At 46.7% G+C, this 19,901-nt stretch overlaps 1 protein-coding gene across 1 annotated transcript; it reads left to right on the forward strand.

Moving 5' to 3' along the window:
• Positions 1-179: 179 nt before the first annotated feature.
• chrnb2 (cholinergic receptor, nicotinic, beta 2) lies at positions 180-18,482 on the forward strand (the record flags this gene model as incomplete). The annotated part of the gene is made up of 7 exons (XM_079502781.1): positions 180-230; positions 2,656-2,700; positions 4,472-4,581; positions 8,842-9,075; positions 10,628-10,790; positions 15,312-16,121; positions 18,333-18,482. Exons 1-7 carry the CDS (start codon positions 195-197, stop codon positions 18,480-18,482), a joined length of 1,548 nt encoding a protein of 515 aa, XP_079358907.1. The 5' UTR covers positions 180-194.
• Between the last annotated feature and the right edge of the window lie 1,419 nt (positions 18,483-19,901).

The following is a 19,901-nucleotide window of genomic DNA, read 5'->3' on the forward strand; positions in this document are numbered from 1 at the left end:
TTTACACACAAAAAAACACCCAAAATGCTGAAATACCTCTGAAAATGCCAAGCTGGTCTAAAACCAATAACGTTTCACCTCCAGGCAGCCTCGGCGCCGACACGGAGGAGCGATTGGTGGAACACCTCCTTAACCCCGCCCACTACAACAAACTGATCCGCCCCGCCACCAATGGCAGCGAGCTGGTGACGGTGATGCTGATGGTGTCCTTAGCGCAGCTCATCAGTGTGGTGAGTATATGGAACGCAATGCGTGTGTGTGTGTGTGTGTGTGTGTGTGTGTGTGTGTGTGTGTGTGTGTGTGTGTGTGTGTGTGTGTGTGTGTGTGTGTGTGTGTGTGTGTGTGTGTGTGTGTGTGTGTGTGCGTGCGTGTGTGCGCACTGTAACTTTTTTAACCCATTTTGACCTGAGATCAGATTCTAAAAATGTCTTCTACATTACATTACATTACAGTCATTTAGCAGACGCTTTTATCCAAAGCGACTTACAATAAGTGTATTCAACATAGGTAGGGAACAAAAACTACTAATCACCAGAAGTCTTTAGTGCATTTTCTGCAAAAACAAGCAACCAAGAGTATACCTAGCGCTAAGGTAAAAGTGCAATATATCAGCTACCTATTTCCTTAAACAGATGAGACAAAAATAGCTAAATCAAATGAGCATGAGCTAAAACAATTAAGTGTATCGACTAAACAAGATCCAATAAACAATACAACAATAGAAAACAAGCGTTCGTACAACTAGTTAACAACAAGTAGGTCAGGCAGAGAGGAAGGGTAGTGTTTCCTGAAGAGGTGGGTTTTCAACCTGCGGCGAAATATGGGCAGTGACTCTGCTGTCCTAACATCAGTGGGGAGTTCATTCCACCACTGTGGGGCCAGTGGTGGGCCTGACAGTTTTCTGAAAAAGCTATGTTAGTAGCACCTTAGTAGCCACAGAAACGTCTCTGCTTCTGCATGTGATGTGACAGACAAGACAAGTGCACTTTACATTTCCTTGTATTCCTCATACAAAGATGCCACTGCCTGGCGCTGTATCGCAAATGGTCAAATTAATATTTGATTAAGGAATCTAATATGCCTTTTTGTATTCTTTCTGTATAATATACAGAAAGAATACAAAAAGGCTGATATTATCAGCAACATTTTTATGTTTCTCAGATCAATAAATAAAACGCCACTTATCAACTAAAGGTTGATAAAGGTTATCAATGAATGAATGAATCGATAATTGACATTGCTATACCTCTGACCTGGTGGAGAGATGCTGACAGAGCTGACCCAAGTCTGGATGGGAATTACCGGCCTGACGTCGAAATTAAAAAAAATGTCTTATCAATTCTGACAGTTTTCTGAAATACCTCATGTTTCTGTATCAGTGGTGCTCACTATTTCATGTCAAGGACCCCAAATTTTTGTATGTATTTGGCCGCCAACCCCCATCTGAAAATATGTTGTTCCAGGGACCCCCCCCCCCCCCCCCCCCCCCCAGAAGCAAAGATTTGAGTTAAAAAACATTCGCTCTGAAAGAATATATTCAAAGATTTGTGCCACATTTTCAGGATTTTTCAAAAATAGCAGACCCACGCACTCGGTGCCGCGCTATGAGCTTGACGATCTGCTATTTTTCAATAGCTAAAGTATAACATAATGCTTAAAGGGTAAGACCACTTTTTTAGAGGTTTGGGTTGTTTTCTTACCTTATTATGGTCAAACTAGTCCAGTCCAGGAGTTATTTCGCTCCATAGTGCAGTTTTACAGAAAATAGCGTTATAAAAATACCAGCCCATTGACTTACATTGTACACTGAAACAGCTCTCAAAATCACTCTTTTAGTTCGTAAACAAACACAAACAAAGTTGTTTCAGACAATATAGAGCAACACCAAACCTCATGTGGTTTTTTTTTTTCATAAAAATGTTAACTTCCTGTTGATTTTACTATATGAAGATCTGGATCCGGATCCATGGATCCAGTCCGGGTTTTCTTCTGAATAAAAATGGACAAATCAACAGGAAGTTAACATTTTTATGAAAAAAAAAAACCACATGAGGTTTGGTGTTGCTCTATATTGTCTGAAACAACTTTGTTTGTGTTTGTTTACGAACTAAAAGAGTGATTTTGAGAGCTGTTTCAGTGTACAATGTAAGTCAATGGGCTGGTATTTTTATAACGCTATTTTCTGTAAAACTGCACTATGGAGCGAAATAACTCCTGGACTGGACTAGTTTGACCATAATAAGGTAAGAAAACAACCCAAACCTCTAAAAAAGTGGTCTTACCCTTTAAAACACCAAAAGGGGTTCCCGCCCAGAATTTGGGTTAACTCTGCCAACTATCAGCGATCACGACATTTTCATAAAAAAATACTTACAAAGCACCGATACATCGATATACAGCGGGAGGTTTGAGGTTGTATTAAAGTTTAGTAGTGCATAAAATCACTATCCTAAAATGTGTGTGTGTGTGTGTGTGTGTGTGTGTGTGTGTGTGTGTGTGTGTGTGTGTGTGTGTGTGTGTGTGTGTGTGTGTGTGTGTGTGTGTGTGTGTGTGTGTGTGTGTGTGTGTGTGTGTGTGTGTGTGTGTGTGTGTGTGTGTGTGTGTGTGTGTGTGTGTGTGTGTGTGTGTGTGTGTGTGTGTGTTCCCGCCCTGCAGCACGAGAGAGAGCAGGTGATGACGACCAATGTGTGGCTGACTCAGGTGAGATTCACCCCACATGACCCCACTATACTGAGAGAGAGAGAGAGAGAGAGAGAGAGAGAGAGAGAGAGAGAGGAGAGAGAGAGAGAGAGAGAGAGAGAGAGAGAGACAGCTCTCAGATTTAAATACCTGTAAGGGTCCATTTGGTTCCATGTGTTACACTCTCAGAGTTACAGACCTGTAAGGGTCCATTTGGTTCCATGTGTACACTCTCAGAGTTACAGACCTGTAAGGGTCCATTTGGTTCCATGTGTTACACTCTCAGAGTTACAGACCTGTAAGGGTCCATTTGGTTCCATGTGTTACACTCTCAGAGTTACAGACCTGTAAGGGTCCATTTGGCTCCATGTGTTACACTCTCAGAGTTACAGACCTGTAAGGGTCCATTTGGTTCCATGTGTTACACTCTCAGAGTTACAGACCTGTAAGGGTCCATTTGGTTCCATTTGTACACTCTCAGAGTTACAGACCTGTAAGGGTCCATTTGGTTCCATGTGTTACACTCTCAGAGTTACAGACCCTTAAGGGTCCATTTGGAGCCCCCTGTAGGAACCATAAAAGGGAACCATTTAGGACTGGGACCGTTAAAGAGGGAATGGTTAAGGAACCGGAATCGTTAGAATCCTAAAGGAAAAGTTTGAAAGATTACGTTTATTATTATTATTATTATTATTATTATTATTATTATTATTATTATTATTATTATTATTATTATTATTATTATCAGAGAAACAACAGCAGCTGCATTGTACTGATGAAGAGCTACAGCATAGTGCTGTTTTCATTTGGAGAACATGGGGAAACAGCACCACCTGCTGTTATCAGGAAGAAATGCTGACTCCAAATGATCCATTTGATACTCATGAATCTCCCTGAATATAAGTTATAGAGCGTCACAGTCCCGCCCCCTCTCATGACGACGAGCGGCCCGGGAAGAGAATTCCCCGTTCATTTTTCCTCATAGACTTTTCAAAAAGTATTTATTTAAAGACGTTTACGCCGCGGACAAAGCCAACTCGGCTCGTGACAAATCATGACAATGAACACATTTGGGCCGACCAGATAATTATTAAGAAGAAAAACAAAACAAAAAGTGTTGTACCCTCACTACCCTGCCTTTTTTGTATTACTAAGCTACAATAATATCTAAGCTGAAATCAATAATATATCAGTACTGTGATATTCACCTGCGGGCAGCATTGCTGCCCAAAGTGCCCATGCATGTTATAAGGCAGGGGTTCTCAACCCGTGGGTCGCGACCCCTCGGGGGTGTCGCCAAATTATGTTGGGGGGTCCCCAAATTATTAAAAAAAGATATATATATATATATATATATTTTGCAACTGAATGGCTGGAAAATGGAAATGAAGAGTTTACATATAGTACACATAGTACATGCATAGACCTTCCCTAATGAATATATCTGGTTTCAGTATTTATTTATGGTGTATTGTCTCTATTATTAAGATCATTGTAGCAGTCAATTTATATTGTGCGTCGGGGGGGGGGGGTCGGGGGTCCCGAGACATTGCCAAAGCATTTCCGGGGGTCCCCGGCCAAGAACGGTGAGAACCCCTGTTATAAGGCACGCACGCATGCTGATATAGACGGGGTCGGAGCTGATCGAGGGCTCTCCTCCGTTCTCCACCTACCGTGGATTGATTGGTGGTCGGGTGGTGATAACTCTGTGTGTGTTTTGATTGGTCCCCGGTACGTGCAGGGTGATAACCGTGTGTGTGTTTTGATTGGTCCCCTGGTACTGCACGTGCAGGAGTGGCAGGACTACCGGCTGACGTGGGTGCCCGAGGAGTTTGATGGGATGATGAAGGTCAGGCTGCCGTCCAAACACATCTGGCTCCCCGATGTGGTCCTCTACAACAAGTCAGTCCCTAAACCCTATCTAAATCCTAACCCCTATACCCTAACCCTGATGTGGTCCTCTACAACAAGTCAGTAAACCCTAAACCCAAAAACCCCCAAACATTATCATTATATCATTGACGGGCAGATAGTCTCCAACTTTTTATGTTGCCATTTGTTTTATCATGTCTCATACATTTATGCATATATCATATACACGAGTGTCGTGGTCTCGTGGAAGTTCCGAAAACAGGTGATCTACAAGCTCGCAATGCGATCAATCCATATGAAGTATAGGTGCTCATATTGATACAGTATGTGTTAGGCTCAGACCGCACCAATGATTCTCCATTGCAACCAAACGGTTGCGAGTAGTTGCATGTATGTACAGTTGGAGGCCATCGATATTGTCCTTTTCTTTTTGCTGAGGTTTGCGTGATCTGCGCAAAAGGACAGTTAACCCATTTTGGGCGGGAACCCCTTTTGGTGTTTTAAACTATGTTATAATTTAGCTATTGAAAAATAGCAGATCTACAAGCTCATAGCGCGCCACCGAGTGGCGCGCTATGAGCTTGTAGGTCTGCTATTTTTGAAAAATCGTGAAAATATTTATTTCAGAAAACTGGAGGATTTAGAAGGATTTTTTTTTAATTTTGAGGTCAGGCCTAAATGGGTCAAATGATAAGGGACAATATCGGTGGCACCCAACTGTAGCTGCATGCTGCATGCAACCATTATCCCAAATGGCAGTTGCAAGGAGTTGTATTCTCCATATGCAGACCGCGGCACATCTTAAGTTACCATATAAGTTAATGGCAAGGTGCAACTTCCATTGGCAGCCCATTCATCCAAACAGAAAAGTCCTATCTGATTGCATTAAACAACGTCAAACTCACCAACATTGCAGCTGTACGGAAAGCTTGAATTATTCTCTTTCTATCCTCAAAGTGTTTGTTTCATAAAAATCCACTGTAGACATGTTATGAGCTACTTAGTGTCCTTGCAGGTGATTATTTTTCTAAGTGCTGGAGTTTGGAAGTGCTTGTTAGATATCACTCAACTGCCCTGTGTACCAGCTGTTTTGAATTAGCACATAATGCAAGAGGCAGCAGGACATTGCTTTACTGAAAACGAGTGCTTCCAAACTCTGATGGAAACATGGCCGCGGTCTGCAAATGGTCAATTGGTGTGGTTTGGGCAGAGTTAGGTTTGACTGGTTCACACTTCACAGGATATCAGTGGCGTCTGCAGGATTTCATTATTACCTTGGCCTGGGACCCTCTGCCTGGGCACACTTTTTTAAATTAATGAATGAACGAACACACACACACACACACACACACACACACACACACACACACACACAAACACAAACAAACAAACAAACAAACAAACAAACAAACAAACAAACAAACAAACAAACAAACAAACAAACAAACAAACAATACTAATACTAACTAGAAAACGTGCCCTTCTGGGCACATGTCTCCACCAGGAGGATAGGACTGTGTGAGATGTTTGGCAAAATGTTTAGGAGTAATATAAACATGTTTGCCTTTGATGGCAATTGGATGATTTGAGGCATTTTGTTCCAAAAATGTGTTTTGCAAAAATCAACCTGTTGGTGGTGCTATAACAGGCCAATGTGAAAAGAGTGGGATATATTCCTCAGCCTAGTAAGAAAATGTGTGAAAGATTTCACGTAAATTGCATGCTGCGTTCATGATTTGAGGCTTTTGTTCAAAACGGGGCAATCTTGCAAACTGTGAAAGCCAATTATAGCCAATTAGGATGGAATATGAAATATCGGACAGATCCGACTTGAGCACATGACCATAGAGATACTGTGTAACGATTTGTGAGATTTTTGGACAGAATCTGGAGGAGTAATATCAAAAAATGTGTTTTACAAAAGTCGGCCTCCTGGTGGCGCTATAAAAGGCAGATGCGGAAAATGCAGGTCAAAGGTTTGTCCTTGGCCTCTAGGGAGTGTGCATGCAACGCAGATCGGTGCAGTTTTAGGTAAGAAATGTGAAAAGCTGCCTCATGGTGGCGCTATAACAGGCCGTTCTGGAAAATGCGGGGCAGAGGTTCATCGTTGGCATCCAGGGAGTGTGTGTGCAAAGTTTGGCATCGACCGGGTTAACGGTGCCGGAGATTAGCTGGTAACGGACGGACGGAAGGACGGACGGACGGACGGACACACACACACACACACACACACACGGACGGAGTGCAAAACATACTCTCTCCCCATGCCTTCGGCCTGGTGGAGACAATAATAATACATTTTGCTATTGACTTCTCAACAAAAAAAACAGACAATCTACAATGTGAACTTGCAGATATGCAATTTTCACTAGTTTGATCTAATTCCATCCTTTGGGTTCTTGAGCTAAACATTTTGGGAGCCAAAGCTGTCATGCTGTATAGTGTAGAGTAGACGATGACGGATGAGGTCATAGTCTGTCTGAGAGCCACTTTCCCTGAGAGCCAATGTCGCAGACAGACAGACGGACGGACGGACGGACGGACAGCGTGACTCGTCCTCTCTCTCATCACTCACGGCGCGCAGGGTCGGAGACTCTGGACTGGACGCGCGCCAGGCTGTTAAAAGCACAAAGACCTGGAGCTGGAGCTTGTCCAACACAGAGAGCCCTAGCTTTTCACAGGCAGCAGACATTTTGACGGCTAAACACAGCTGGAGGCAATAACATTAATTGCGAGCTTGTCTCAGCGAGACGTTGCTGACACGGCCCCGCTCGTGTTCCTGTCGCTGGCACTCTAACACCTTATAGAACAGTGGGGTTTTCAACCCTCTTCAGATCACGGCCCGCATGCATTATTTATTCGCCATTTGAGTCACGGACCCCCATTTGAGACCGTTTCTGACCGAGGCTATTAAAAGTCATTGCATTTTTTTTTTTTTTTCATGTCATGTGAAAGCATGGAATAGCTTCAAATTGACATGTTGGTTGTTCGGTTTATATGTTGATCTGACCTCATCAAACCCTGTACAGTGTACACTCAAGACATGCTCCATATATGGCTGGTACAGAATTCATTCCATATGTTGATCTGACCCCCACATGCCAAAGCGCCAGCGCTCGCCCAGCAGTCTGCTGTCACCCAGGTGTATATATGTTGATCTGACCCCCCATGCCAAAGTGCCAGTGCTCGCCCAGCAGTCTGATGTCACCCAGGTGTATATATGTTGATCTGACCCCCCCATGCCAAAGCGCCAGCGCTCGCCCAGCAGTCTGCTGTCACCCAGGTGTATATATGTTGATCTGACCCCCCCCATGCCAAAGCGCCAGCGCTCGCCCAGCAGTCTGCTGTCACCCAGGTGTATATATGTTGATCTGACCCCCCATGCCAAAGCGCCAGCGCTCGCCCAGCAGTCTGATGTCACCAAGGTGTATATATGTTGATCTGACCCCCCATGCCAAAGCGCCAGCGCTCGCCCAGCAGTCTGCTGTCACCCAGGCGGATGCGCGCGCAGGTTAGGGTTAGGGTTCTCTTCTCGCCCTCAGGGTGTCTTACTGGTATACGTACTGTGTTGTTGCTGTTGGGCGGAAAAGAGACATCTCCATCTTTAAACTTTTTGTGAGAATCCTGAAAACACTTGTCAGAGACCATGTGGCAGCAATATAATACCCTGGCCTGTCTCTCTCTCTCTCTCTCTCTCTCTCCCCTGCCTCTCTCTCTCTCTCTCTCTCTCTCTCTCTCCCCTCTCCCCTGCCTCTCTCTCTCTCTCTCTCTCCCCTCTCCCCTGCCTCTCTCTCTCTCTCTCTCTCTCCCCTCTCCCCTGCCTCTCTCTCCCCTCTCCCCTACCTCTCTCTCTCTCTCTCTCTCTCTCTCTCTCTCCCCTCTCCCCTGCCTCTCTCTCTCTCTCTCTCTCTCTCTCTCTCTCTCTCTCTCTCTCTCTCCCCTCTCCCCTGCCTCTCTCTCCCCTCTCCCCTACCTCTCTCTCTCTCTCTCTCTCTCTCTCTCTCTCTCTCTCTCTCTCCCCTCTCCCCTGCCTCTCTCTCCCCTCTCCCCTGCCTCTCTCTCTCTCTCTCTCTCTCTCTCTCTCTCTCTCTCTCTCTCTCCCCTGCCTCTCTCTCTCTCTCTCTCTCTCTCTCTCTCTCTCTCCCCTCTCCCCTGCCTCTCTCTCTCTCTCTCTCTCTCCCCTCTCCCCTGCCTCTCTCTCTCTCTCTCTCTCTCTCTCTCCCCTCTCCCCTGCCTCTCTCTCTCTCTCTCTCTCTCTCTCCCCTCTCCCCTGCCTCTCTCTCCCCTCAGCGCTGACGGCATGTACGAGGTGTCCTTCTACTCCAACGCCGTGGTGTCGTACGACGGCAGCATCTTCTGGCTCCCGCCGGCCATCTACAAGTCGGCGTGCAAGATCGAGGTGAAGCACTTCCCCTTCGACCAGCAGAACTGCACGCTGCGCTTCCGCTCCTGGACCTACGACCGCACCGAGATCGACCTGGTGCTGCGCGCCGACATGGCCTCCATGGACGACTTCACGCCCAGGTTAGTAACGCATGCACGCCATTCAGACCTGGACGGCATCTGTGTCACTTTAACTTTTAAAGCTGCTATAAGCAATAATATGTCAACATTTTAATGACCTTTTCTTTTTTCTTTTTTTTGTATTCAGACAGCCAGCAATGGGTAGAACGCTCCCAAAACAATGTAGTCTCTGTGACACATCTAGGGGCCGCCATCTGCATTCAAAGAAGTTCCTATAGAAGCTTTGTCATTGGTCGAAAAAAACCCCGGTCGCAATGACTAACCAATCAGGAAGTAGACAGGCAAAATCGACCAATGACAAAGCTTCTAGGAAAATCTTTGAATGCAGATGGCGGCCCCTAGATGAGACACAGAGACTACATTTTTTGGGGAGTGTTCTACGCATTGCTGGCTGTCTGAATACCAAAAAACAAAAAGGTCATTACAATTTTGACATATTGCTTATAGCAGCTTTAACTAGGCCTACTTTAACCCATTTTGGACGGGAACCAGAGGAGGCTGTGGCTCAGGAGGTAGAGCAGGTCGTCCAATGATCCCTGGGTCGGCAGTTCGAATCCCGGCTCCTCCTGTCCACATGTCGAAGTGTCCTTGGGCAATGCCTCCAATGAGTCGGTCGGTGTGAGCTTGCCACCATTGGTGTGTGAATGTGGGAAGTGAGGACGCTGGTGTCGACTGTTCGCCGCTTCACCTCCCAATGTATGAATGAATGAACCATTGTAAAGCGCTTTGAGCACTTGGAAAAGCGCTATAAAAATGCAATTCATTATTAACCCCTTTTGGTGTTTTAAGCATTGTGTTATACTTTAGCTATTGAAAAATAGCAGATCTACATAAAGCTCGTACTCTGCCTCCTTCAGACATCTCTGTGTCCACAATAAAACGTTGGCATTGGAATATAAAATAGTGTGCTGCTATACATTTTTAAGAGTTACATAGGATGCCTTTAACTTTAACCCATTTTGGGCGGCAACCCCTTTTGGTGTTTTAAGCATTATGTTGTACTTTAGCTGTTGGAAAATACAAGAAAAATACAAGCTATTTTTTGAAAAATCGTGAAAATGTGGCCCAAATGTTTGAATATATTCTTTCAGAGCGAACATTTTTAACTCAAATCTTTGCTTCTGGCGGGTTCCCTGGAACAACATATTTTCAGATGGGTGTCGGTGCAGCCAAATATATTTGTGGTGGTCCTTGACATGACAATGTTTGAGAACCACTGACATAGAAACATGGGTTTTTCAGAAAACTGTCAGGATTTAGAAGGCATTTGTATAGAATCGTCCTCAGGTCTAACTGGGTTGACCTTTTTGGTGTTTTAAGTATTATGTTATGCTTTAGCTATTGGAAAATAGCAGATCTACAAGCTCATAGCGCGGCACCGAGTGCCGCGCTATGAACTTGTAGGTCTGCTATTTTTGAAAAATCGTGAAAATGTGCCTCAAATCTTTTGAGCACCACTGATACAGAAACATAAGGACATTTTTTTTAATTTCGACATCAGGCCTAAATTGGTTAACCATGTGACACCCCCTCCTTCACGCTCTCCCCGCAGCGGCGAGTGGGACATCATCGCGCTGCCGGGCCGGCGCAACGAGAACCCGGCCGACCCCACCTACGTCGACATCACGTACGACTTTATCATCCGCCGCAAGCCGCTCTTCTACACCATCAACCTGATCATCCCCTGTGTTCTCATCACCTCGCTGGCCATCCTGGTGAGTTGATCCCCTATGTGTTCTCATCACCTCGCTGGCCATCCTGGTGAGTTGATCCCTATGTGTGCTCATCACCTCGCTGGCCATCCTGGTGAGTTGATCCCCTATGTGTTCTCATCACCTCGCTGGCCATCCTGGTGAGTTGATCCCTATGTGTTCTCATCACCTCACTGGCCATCCTGGTGAGTTGATCCCCTATGTGTGCTCATCACCTCGCTGGCCATCCTGGTGAGTTGATCCCCTATGTGTTCTCATCACCTCACTGGCCATCCTGGTGAGTTGATCCCTATGTGTTCTCATCACCTCGCTGCCCATCCTGGTGAGTAGATCCCCTATGTGTGCTCATCACCTCGCTGGCCATCCTGGTGAGTTGATCCCTATGTGTGCTCATCACCTCACTGGCCATCCTGGTGAGTTGATCCCTATGTGTGCTCATCACCTCGCTGGCCATCCTGGTGAGTAGATCCCCTATGTGTTCTCATCACCTCACTGGCCATCCTGGTGAGTTGATCCCTATGTGTGCTCATCACCTCACTGGCCATCCTGGTGAGTTGATCCCTATGTGTGCTCATCACCTCGCTGGCCATCCTGGTGAGTAGATCCCCTATGTGTGCTCATCACCTCACTGGCCATCCTGGTGAGTTGATCCCTATGTGTGCTCATCACCTCGCTGGCCATCCTGGTGAGTTGATCCCTATGTGTGCTCATCACCTCGCTGGCCATCCTGGTGAGTTGATCCCTATGTGTGCTCATCACCTCACTGGCCATCCTGGTGAGTTGATCCCTATGTGTGCTCATCACCTCGCTGGCCATCCTGGTGAGTTGATCCCTATGTGTTCTCATCACCTCACTGGCCATCCTGGTGAGTTGATCCCCTATGTGTTCTCATCACCTCACTGGCCATCCTGGTGAGTTGATCCCTATGTGTGCTCATCACCTCACTGGCCATCCTGGTGAGTTGATCCCCTATGTGTGCTCATCACCTCACTGGCCATCCTGGTGAGTAGATCCCTGTGTAAGACACTGAACCCTATACATTGCCTCCAATGAGTCGGTCGGTGTGAGCTCGCCAGTGTGTGTGAATGTGGGAAGTGAGGACGCTGGCGTCGACTGTTCGCCGCTTCACCTCACCAATGTATGAATGAATGAATGAATGAATCATTGTAAAGCGCTTTGAGCACTTGGAAAAGCGCTATACAAATGCAATTCATTATTCAAATTAATAACGGTAGTGGGTCGCACACACCAAGACTCAAAATATTTATTGCATTTTTTGAACAGGGAGGACACACGTTTCGGCTATCCCGCCTTCATCAGTGTGGAGAGTGACTGAATGTAGGTTCCTTTTAAAAGGAGTGGTGACATAGTGAAGGTGCACAGAATCACCGCTAATCACCTCACATCACAACCGGGTGGGTGATCACAGATTGGGACTGTGTAATAAAGATTATAGCGGTGATTTTGTGCACCTGCACTATAGGTGCTGCCACACTATGGAAAGAGCCGCGCACGTTCTCGGCTGCGCGCAGCTTAAATTCTGAGTTTTTAGACAGCTGGTGGATGGAAAAGAAGCTCCACCTCCTCGGACTTTTTGCGCGACGGCCAGATTCCCGGAAACGCTCTCCTCCGCGCAAAAAGTCTGCGGAGGTGGAGCTTCTTTTCCATCCACCAGCTGTCTAAAAACTCGGAATTTAAGCTGCGCAGAGCTTAAGAAGTGCGTGGCTGTCGACCGTTTTGCGCTTAGGTGTGGAAAGGGCTTATGTCAAAGGAACCTACATTCAGTCACTCTCCATCACTGATGAAGGCTGGATAGCCGAAACGTTTGTCCCTGTTCAAATATGAAATAAACAATTTTAACTGAAGTCTCGGTGTGTGCGACCCACTACCGTTATTTATTTGATATGTTTTGAACGGGTAACGCACCTACAGTCAGAGCACGGTGGTCACATGAAGAGTAATGTATTGGTCCCTGTGTGCTCATCACCTCACTGGCCATCCTGGTGAGTTGACCTTCTTCTCTATAGAGGGTATGCGCGTGACATCATCGTACCTGGAAGTTATGCGGGAACGCCCACTGAGTGGCAAAAAACTACTTTCTGGCCTTGACAGCCCATTCATCCAAAGAGTTTAAGTCTTAAAAAGACAAAAGAGTGGCCGCACACACTGATAACCAAAGTGCCGATTATTTATTAGGATCAGTGGCGTGCACAGACATTTAGAGGGGCAGGTGCTCAAGTTAAAAAAGGGCACCTTGTGCAGCGCGTGGAACCGGCCGGTTGCCTTAATCTATTTTGGGCGGGAACCCCTTTTGGTGTTAGCATTATGTTATGCTTTAGCTATTGAAAAATAGCAGATCTACAAGCTCATAGCGCGCCACCGAGTGGCGCGCTACGAGCTTGTAGGTCTGCTATTTTTGAAAAATCAAAAAAAAAAGAAGAAAAAAAGCTTTTTTTTCTTTTTTCAAAAGGGCACATTGCCAAAAGGGCAGGGGGTGCTCTAGCACCCCCTAGTGTCTATCTGTGCACGCCACTGATTAGGATGCAGAGTAGGAACCAACGTTTCGGCAGTTCAACTGCCTTCTTCAGGGTATGAAGACTGCCTTACGATACCCTGAAGAAGGCAGTTATACCTGACGTTTCTTGGTTCCTACTCTGCATCCTAATAAATAACCGGCACTTTGGCTATCAGTGTGTGCGGCCACTCTTTTGTCTTTTTAAGATTGAACTCTTTAGATGTTTCTGCCGTGAGCTGGCACCACTACCAAGACTGGTGTGCGTTTAGCATCCTCCTGCACAGCCCATTCATCCAAACAGAAAAGTACTGCCTGATTGCATTAAACAATGTTAAACTCACCGACATTGCAGCTGTACGAAAAGCTTGAATTATCCTCTTTCTATCTGCAAGTTCATAAAACAGTTCATAAAAATCCACCGTTATGAGCTACTTTCTGTCAATTAAGAAATGCCCTGCAGTTTGGAAGTGCTTGTTTTCAATAACACAACATCTTGCTGCCTCCTGCATTATGTGACATTTAGAAACAGGTGGTACGCAGGTTGAGTGATTTCCAACGAGCGCTTCCAAACTCCAACACTCCATGCTGCTCAATGTTTTGCCACTCAGTCTAGATGAGGGGGGCGTGTCCTGATGGGAAAATCATGCATGTTGCATACTCTCTATACTCAGTCTCACCCAAACATGGTGAACTAGCACGGAATTGCAATTCCGTGCATACACGTCTATAGAAAATGCAAAAAAACCTGTACATATGACACTGAAATCCTCCCCATATAGACAGTGACGGAGAGAGGCGCCGTCTCTACCCAACTTGAGCCACGGGAGACACCGTACGCAGTGTGTCGAGCGTTGCGAAGTTCGGTATATAGAGCCAACTCAGCCATGTCCAATCCAATCCAATCCAATCCACTTTATTTATATTGCACATTTCATAACTCGAGGTTTACAAAGTGCTGTACAGAAAGTTAAAAGCTATAAATACACTGTAAAGCTAAAATAGAAAAAAACAGCACAAACACAGACATAACAAAGCCAAACTGGTGGGGGCCAGTTTGACACGGGAGGGGAGGTCCGAGTTGTAACCCCATATGGACAGAATATACTGTAGCAGTGGTGGAAAGTAACTAAGTACTTTTACTTAAGTACTGTACTTAAGTACAATTTTGAGGTATTTGCACTTTACTTGACTATTTCCAATTTCCAGTATACTGCAAGTAACTAAGTACTTTTAATTAAGTACTGTACTTAAGTACAATTTTGAGGTATTTGCACTTTACTTGACTATTTCCAATTTCCAGTATACTTTTACTTCCGCTCCACTACATCTCAGAGACGTAAATTTGTCTCCACTACAATTATTTGAAAACTTTAGTTACTAGTTACTTTTAATTTTAATTTTGATTAGAAAACATACATTAACCACTTCAACCCTATACATTTCGGCCATTTGAAAAGAGCAGATCTACAAGCTCACACTGCGTCGCTTTGCAACGCATTGTGAGCTTGTAGATCTGCTATTTTCAATAGATTTTGTACACAACTTGTGAAATGGGACATTCTGCAATAGTACTTTTACTTTACTCTCTGTGTAAAAGTGTACTCATCACCTCACTGGCCATCCTGGTGAGTTGCTTTGATCCCTTTCACATAAAAACTGTGTACATTGGTGACTATAACTATATATAACTATAACTATAATCTACCTGATCTTGAGGCCTACAAAATCGGGATTTTATTTTTATTTTTTTATTTTTTATGAGCTAGTCAACTAGTACCAACAAGGTTGACTAGTGGATTTACCAGTCGACTAGTTTAATAGTCGACTAGTTGCTTAAGCATTATGTTATAATTCAGCTATTGAACAATAGCATATACAAGCTCATAGCGCGGCACCGAGTGCCGCGCTACGAGCTTGTAGGTTTGCTATTTTTGAAAAATCATGAAAATGTGGCGCAAGAATGAATATATATTCTTTATATATTCCCTCCCTCCCTCCCCCGGCTCCAGGTGTTCTACCTCCCCTCGGACTGCGGCGAGAAGATGACGCTGTGCATCTCGGTGCTGCTGGCGCTCACCGTCTTCCTGCTGCTCATCTCCAAGATCGTGCCGCCCACGTCGCTCGACGTCCCCCTGGTGGGCAAGTACCTGATGTTCACCATGGTGCTGGTGACCTTCAGCATCGTCACCAGCGTGTGCGTGCTCAACGTGCACCACCGCTCGCCCACCACGCACACCATGCCGCCGTGGGTCAAGCTGGTGTTCCTCGACAAGCTGCCCATGCTGCTCTTCATGCGCCAGCCGCACAACAGCAGCGAGCGCCAGCGGCTGCGCCAGCGGAGGAGGCTGCAGGAGCAACGCGACGGCGTGGGGAGGAGCGGCGGCGGCGGGGGGGAGGTGGGGGGGCTGATGGTGGGGCTGGGGCTGGGTGGTGTAGGAGGGAACGGAGCAGGCGGAGGGGGTGCGGGAGGAGGAGCGTTGTTCGGGAACAAGGACAGCGGCGAGCCGTGCACCTGCTACGTGAACCGGGCCTCGCTGAAGCAGCTGGGAGGAGAGCTGGGAGGTGACGGAGGAGGAGGAGGGGGTGGAGGTGGGGGGTCCACGGAGGGTCTGAACGGCCTGAGGGAGGGCAGGGAGGGCGGGTCGTCGGCCTCCTCCCGGGGGAAGCAGCAGCAACAGGGAGGTGGTGGTGGAGGAGGAGGGGGCCAGGGAGCGCTGACCCAGGCCCTGCTGGGACACACCTGTCCCGGGTTCGAGGAGGCGGTGGACGGCGTGCGCTTCATCGCCAACCACATGAAGAGCGAGGACGACGACCAGAGTGTGAGTTTTTTTTTCCTATAATTTTTATCCCACGATTTTGTAACCCATTTTTCACGCCTGTGTCAATTATCTAATGTGATCCTGGGCTCTACACACCCTCCGCCAACCTGGGGAGAGCAACGGACTTGAACTCATGCTTCCTTCATGCATGAGTGTCCCCTTTCATGACGACGAGCGGCCCGGAAAATAATTTCCCATTCATTTGTTTTCCCCCATAGACCTTTCAGAAAGTATTTATTTAAAGAGCTTTTAAGCCTCGGACAAAGCCAACTCGGATCGTGACGACTCATGACAACAAACAATTCTTTGGGGCCGAACAAATAATTAGAAGAAAGAAAAACAAGTGTTTTTTGCACCCTGCAGTGCCCTTTTTTTCTTCTTTATAATTATTTGTTCGACCCAAAAAAATGCTTTTGTTGCCATTAGTTGTCACGATCGGAGTGGTCTTTGTCCAAGGCGTAAAGGTCTTTAGATAAATACTTTCTGAAACGTCTATGGGGAAAATGGATTGGAAATTGTCTTCCGGGCCGCTCGGTGGGGCTTTATATGCGTATGCGTAACTATTACTGACGGCACAACTCTTATGGTCTGCAGTGCAGTTGTTTATTCCCTTTTAGCCCAATTCCCGCCAGCATTAATTAAAGGAGCATTCAGTGATTTGGGTGATTTTGAAAAAAACCCGGTCCACCCGGTAACAAGATGTGCACATGCACACGCTCTACAGTGGGGGAAGTACAACAGACCAACAGCACGCGCACCAATGCCAGCCACACTCGATCATGATTGGAGGAAGGCACCTCTCATCCTGATTGGATGAAAGCTTTGCCACCTAAAGCCCAAACCGAAACTAGGGTTTTTTGACCCCAGGGTCTCACTGGGGACAGGGAGGAACTCCTTATATGGTCAGCACACTTTATAGTAGGGAGGATTATCCAAAAAATAAGAAAAAATAAGTGATAGTTGAATTAAGTGAAATCACTGAATGTACCTTTAAAGGAGCATTCAGTGATTTGAGTGATTTGGAAAACCACCCAGTCCGCCCCGGTAACAAAATGTGCACATGCACGCTCTACAGTGGGGGGAAGTGCAACAGGCCAACAACATGTGCATCAAGGCCCGCCCCCACTCGATCATGATTGGAGGAAGGCCTCTCTCATCCTGATTGGATGAAGGCTTTGCCACCCGCCACCAAAACTGAAACTAGGGTTTTTTGACCCCAGGGGCTCACTGGGGACAAGGAGGAACTCCTTATATGGTCAGCACACTCTATAGTAGGGAGGATTATCCAGAAAAAAAGAAAAAATAAGTGATATTTAGATTAAGTCAAATCACTGAATATACCTTTAATGAATGTCGTTTCTGAGATACAGGGCTTTGAATGCAGCCTATATACATTGCAAGTGGATGCGCGCGCATCTTCAAAATGGCCACGGCCACTGTCCCACTTTGACTGTCGTGCTAACGAACGGTATACAGTTGGGTGCCACCGATATTGTCCCTTATCATTTGACCCATTTAGGCCTGACCTCAAAATTTAAAAAAATCCTTCTAAATCCTCCAGTTTTCTGAAATAAATATTTTCACGATTTTTCAAAAATAGCAGACCTACAAGCTCGTAGCGCGCCACTCGGTGGCGCGCTATGAGCTTGTAGATCTGCTATTTTTCAATAGCTAAATTATAACAATGTTTAAAACACCAAAAGGGGTTCCCGCCCAAAATGGGTTAACTGTCCTTTTGCGCAGATCACGCAAACCTCAGCAAAAAGAAAAGGACAATATCGATGGCCCTCCAACTGTAGCTAACGATTTGTTGAAAACATGGATTAAAGTATATAAACCCTGTAAAACGGAGTTTCCGGGTTTGGCAGGCTATATGGTACTAATTTAACCCCTACGGTTTCGCCGGGTTTTGCGTACTCCGTGTTATAGTAATCTTACAAATACATTATTTTTGTGTTTGACTGGCATCGTAAAAAAAAAAGAAAAGAAAAAACATGCCAACAAAACCCCTTTGAATTGATTGGACTATTAACGACTTGGAAATGCATTTTTCAGAAAAACGATGACAAAAAAAAACGCACCTAAAAATCCGAAAAACGCGCAGGGACCTTTTAGGCCTACTATTTCCGGTATTTTTTAAACCGTTTTCCTCTATATGCCCAAAGTGGAGTATTCCATGTTCACCCTAACTCTCCCCCCCTCCCCCGACAGGTAAGCGAGGACTGGAAGTATGTCGCCATGGTGATCGACCGGCTCTTCCTGTGGATCTTCGTGTTCGTGTGCGTGTCGGGCACCGTGGGCATGTTCCTGCAGCCGCTGTTCCAGAACTACACCGTCAAGACCATCTCCCCGCCCGGCTGAGAGGCCCCGCCCCGCCCCGCCACGCCACCTCCCGCCCATCCCTCCCTCCCTCCCTCCCAACCAAGCAGCACAGCGGGACGCCACGAGAGTGGGAGGAGCTTTTAAGGAGGGTTGTTTTTATATCTACGGCAAAAAAAAGAAAAACGGAAAACGGAAAAGTACGACATGGAAGAGAAAGAAAAACTTTGGAAGGTGGAATGGCATGCCACGTCCACGATATTTTCACACATCTTTTTTTTTTTGACAGTAACATAGCGGATGTATTTTTTTCTCAAGATCATTAAAACAACGTATACGCCGTCTTCGCACCACATCGCTTTTTGATTTGTGTCTCATCTGGGCGCTTAGTGGACACGCCTCCCCCCCTTTTTTTCCACCCAGTGTCAATTCTCTAACGTAATCCTGGGCGCTTATACACTTCCTCTGCCAACCTGGGGAGGGCAGCGGACTGACCTCATGCTTCCTTCTATGCACGAGGAGTCCAAGCTGCTTCTTTTCACCTGACAGTGGGGGAGAGTTTTCCCGGGCCGGACGTAGCGCCTTGGAAGGAACACGTTATTCCGACCAGTTCCTTTCCCCCTCCATCAGGCTGGCCAGGGGGAGGTAGTTTTAGAGACCAGGATTACTGCATGTTTTTTGTGAGGGTACCTACCCTAGGGGACACGGGGAGAACATGTGAGGGTACCTACCCTAGGGGACACGGGGAGAACATGTGAGGGTACCTACCCTAGGGGACACGGGGAGAACATGTGAGGGTACCTACCCTATAGGGGACACGGTGAGAACATGTGAGGGTACCTACCCTATAGGGGACACGGGGAGAACATGTGAGGGTACCTACCCTAGGGGACACGGGGAGAACATGTGAGGGTACCTACCCTATAGGGGACACGGTGAGAACATGTGAGGGTACCTACCCTAGGGGACACGGGGAGAACATGTGAGGGTACCTACCCTATAGGGGACACGGTGAGAACATGTGAGGGTACCTACCCTATAGGGGACACGGGGAGAACATGTGGGGGTACCTACCCTAGGGGACACGGGGAGAACATGTGAGGGTACCTACCCTAGGGGACACGGGGAGAACATGTGCGGGTACCTACCCTAGGGGACACGGGGAGAACATGTGAGGGTACCTACCCTAGGGGACACGGGGAGAACATGTGCGGGTACCTACCCTAGGGGACACGGGGAGAACATGTGAGGGTACCTACCCTAGGGGACACGGGGGGAGAACATGTGAGGGTACCTACCCTAGGGGACACGGGGAGAACATGTGAGGGTACCTACCCTAGGGGACACGGGGAGAACATGTGAGGGTACCTACCCTAGGGGACACGGGGAGAACATGTGAGGGTACCTACCCTAGGGGACACGGGGAGAACATGTGAGGGTACCTATCCTAGGGGACACGGG

This window comes from Electrona antarctica (assembly GCF_951216825.1).
Source record: "Electrona antarctica genome assembly, chromosome: 6".
NCBI lineage: Eukaryota > Metazoa > Chordata > Actinopteri > Myctophiformes > Myctophidae > Electrona > Electrona antarctica.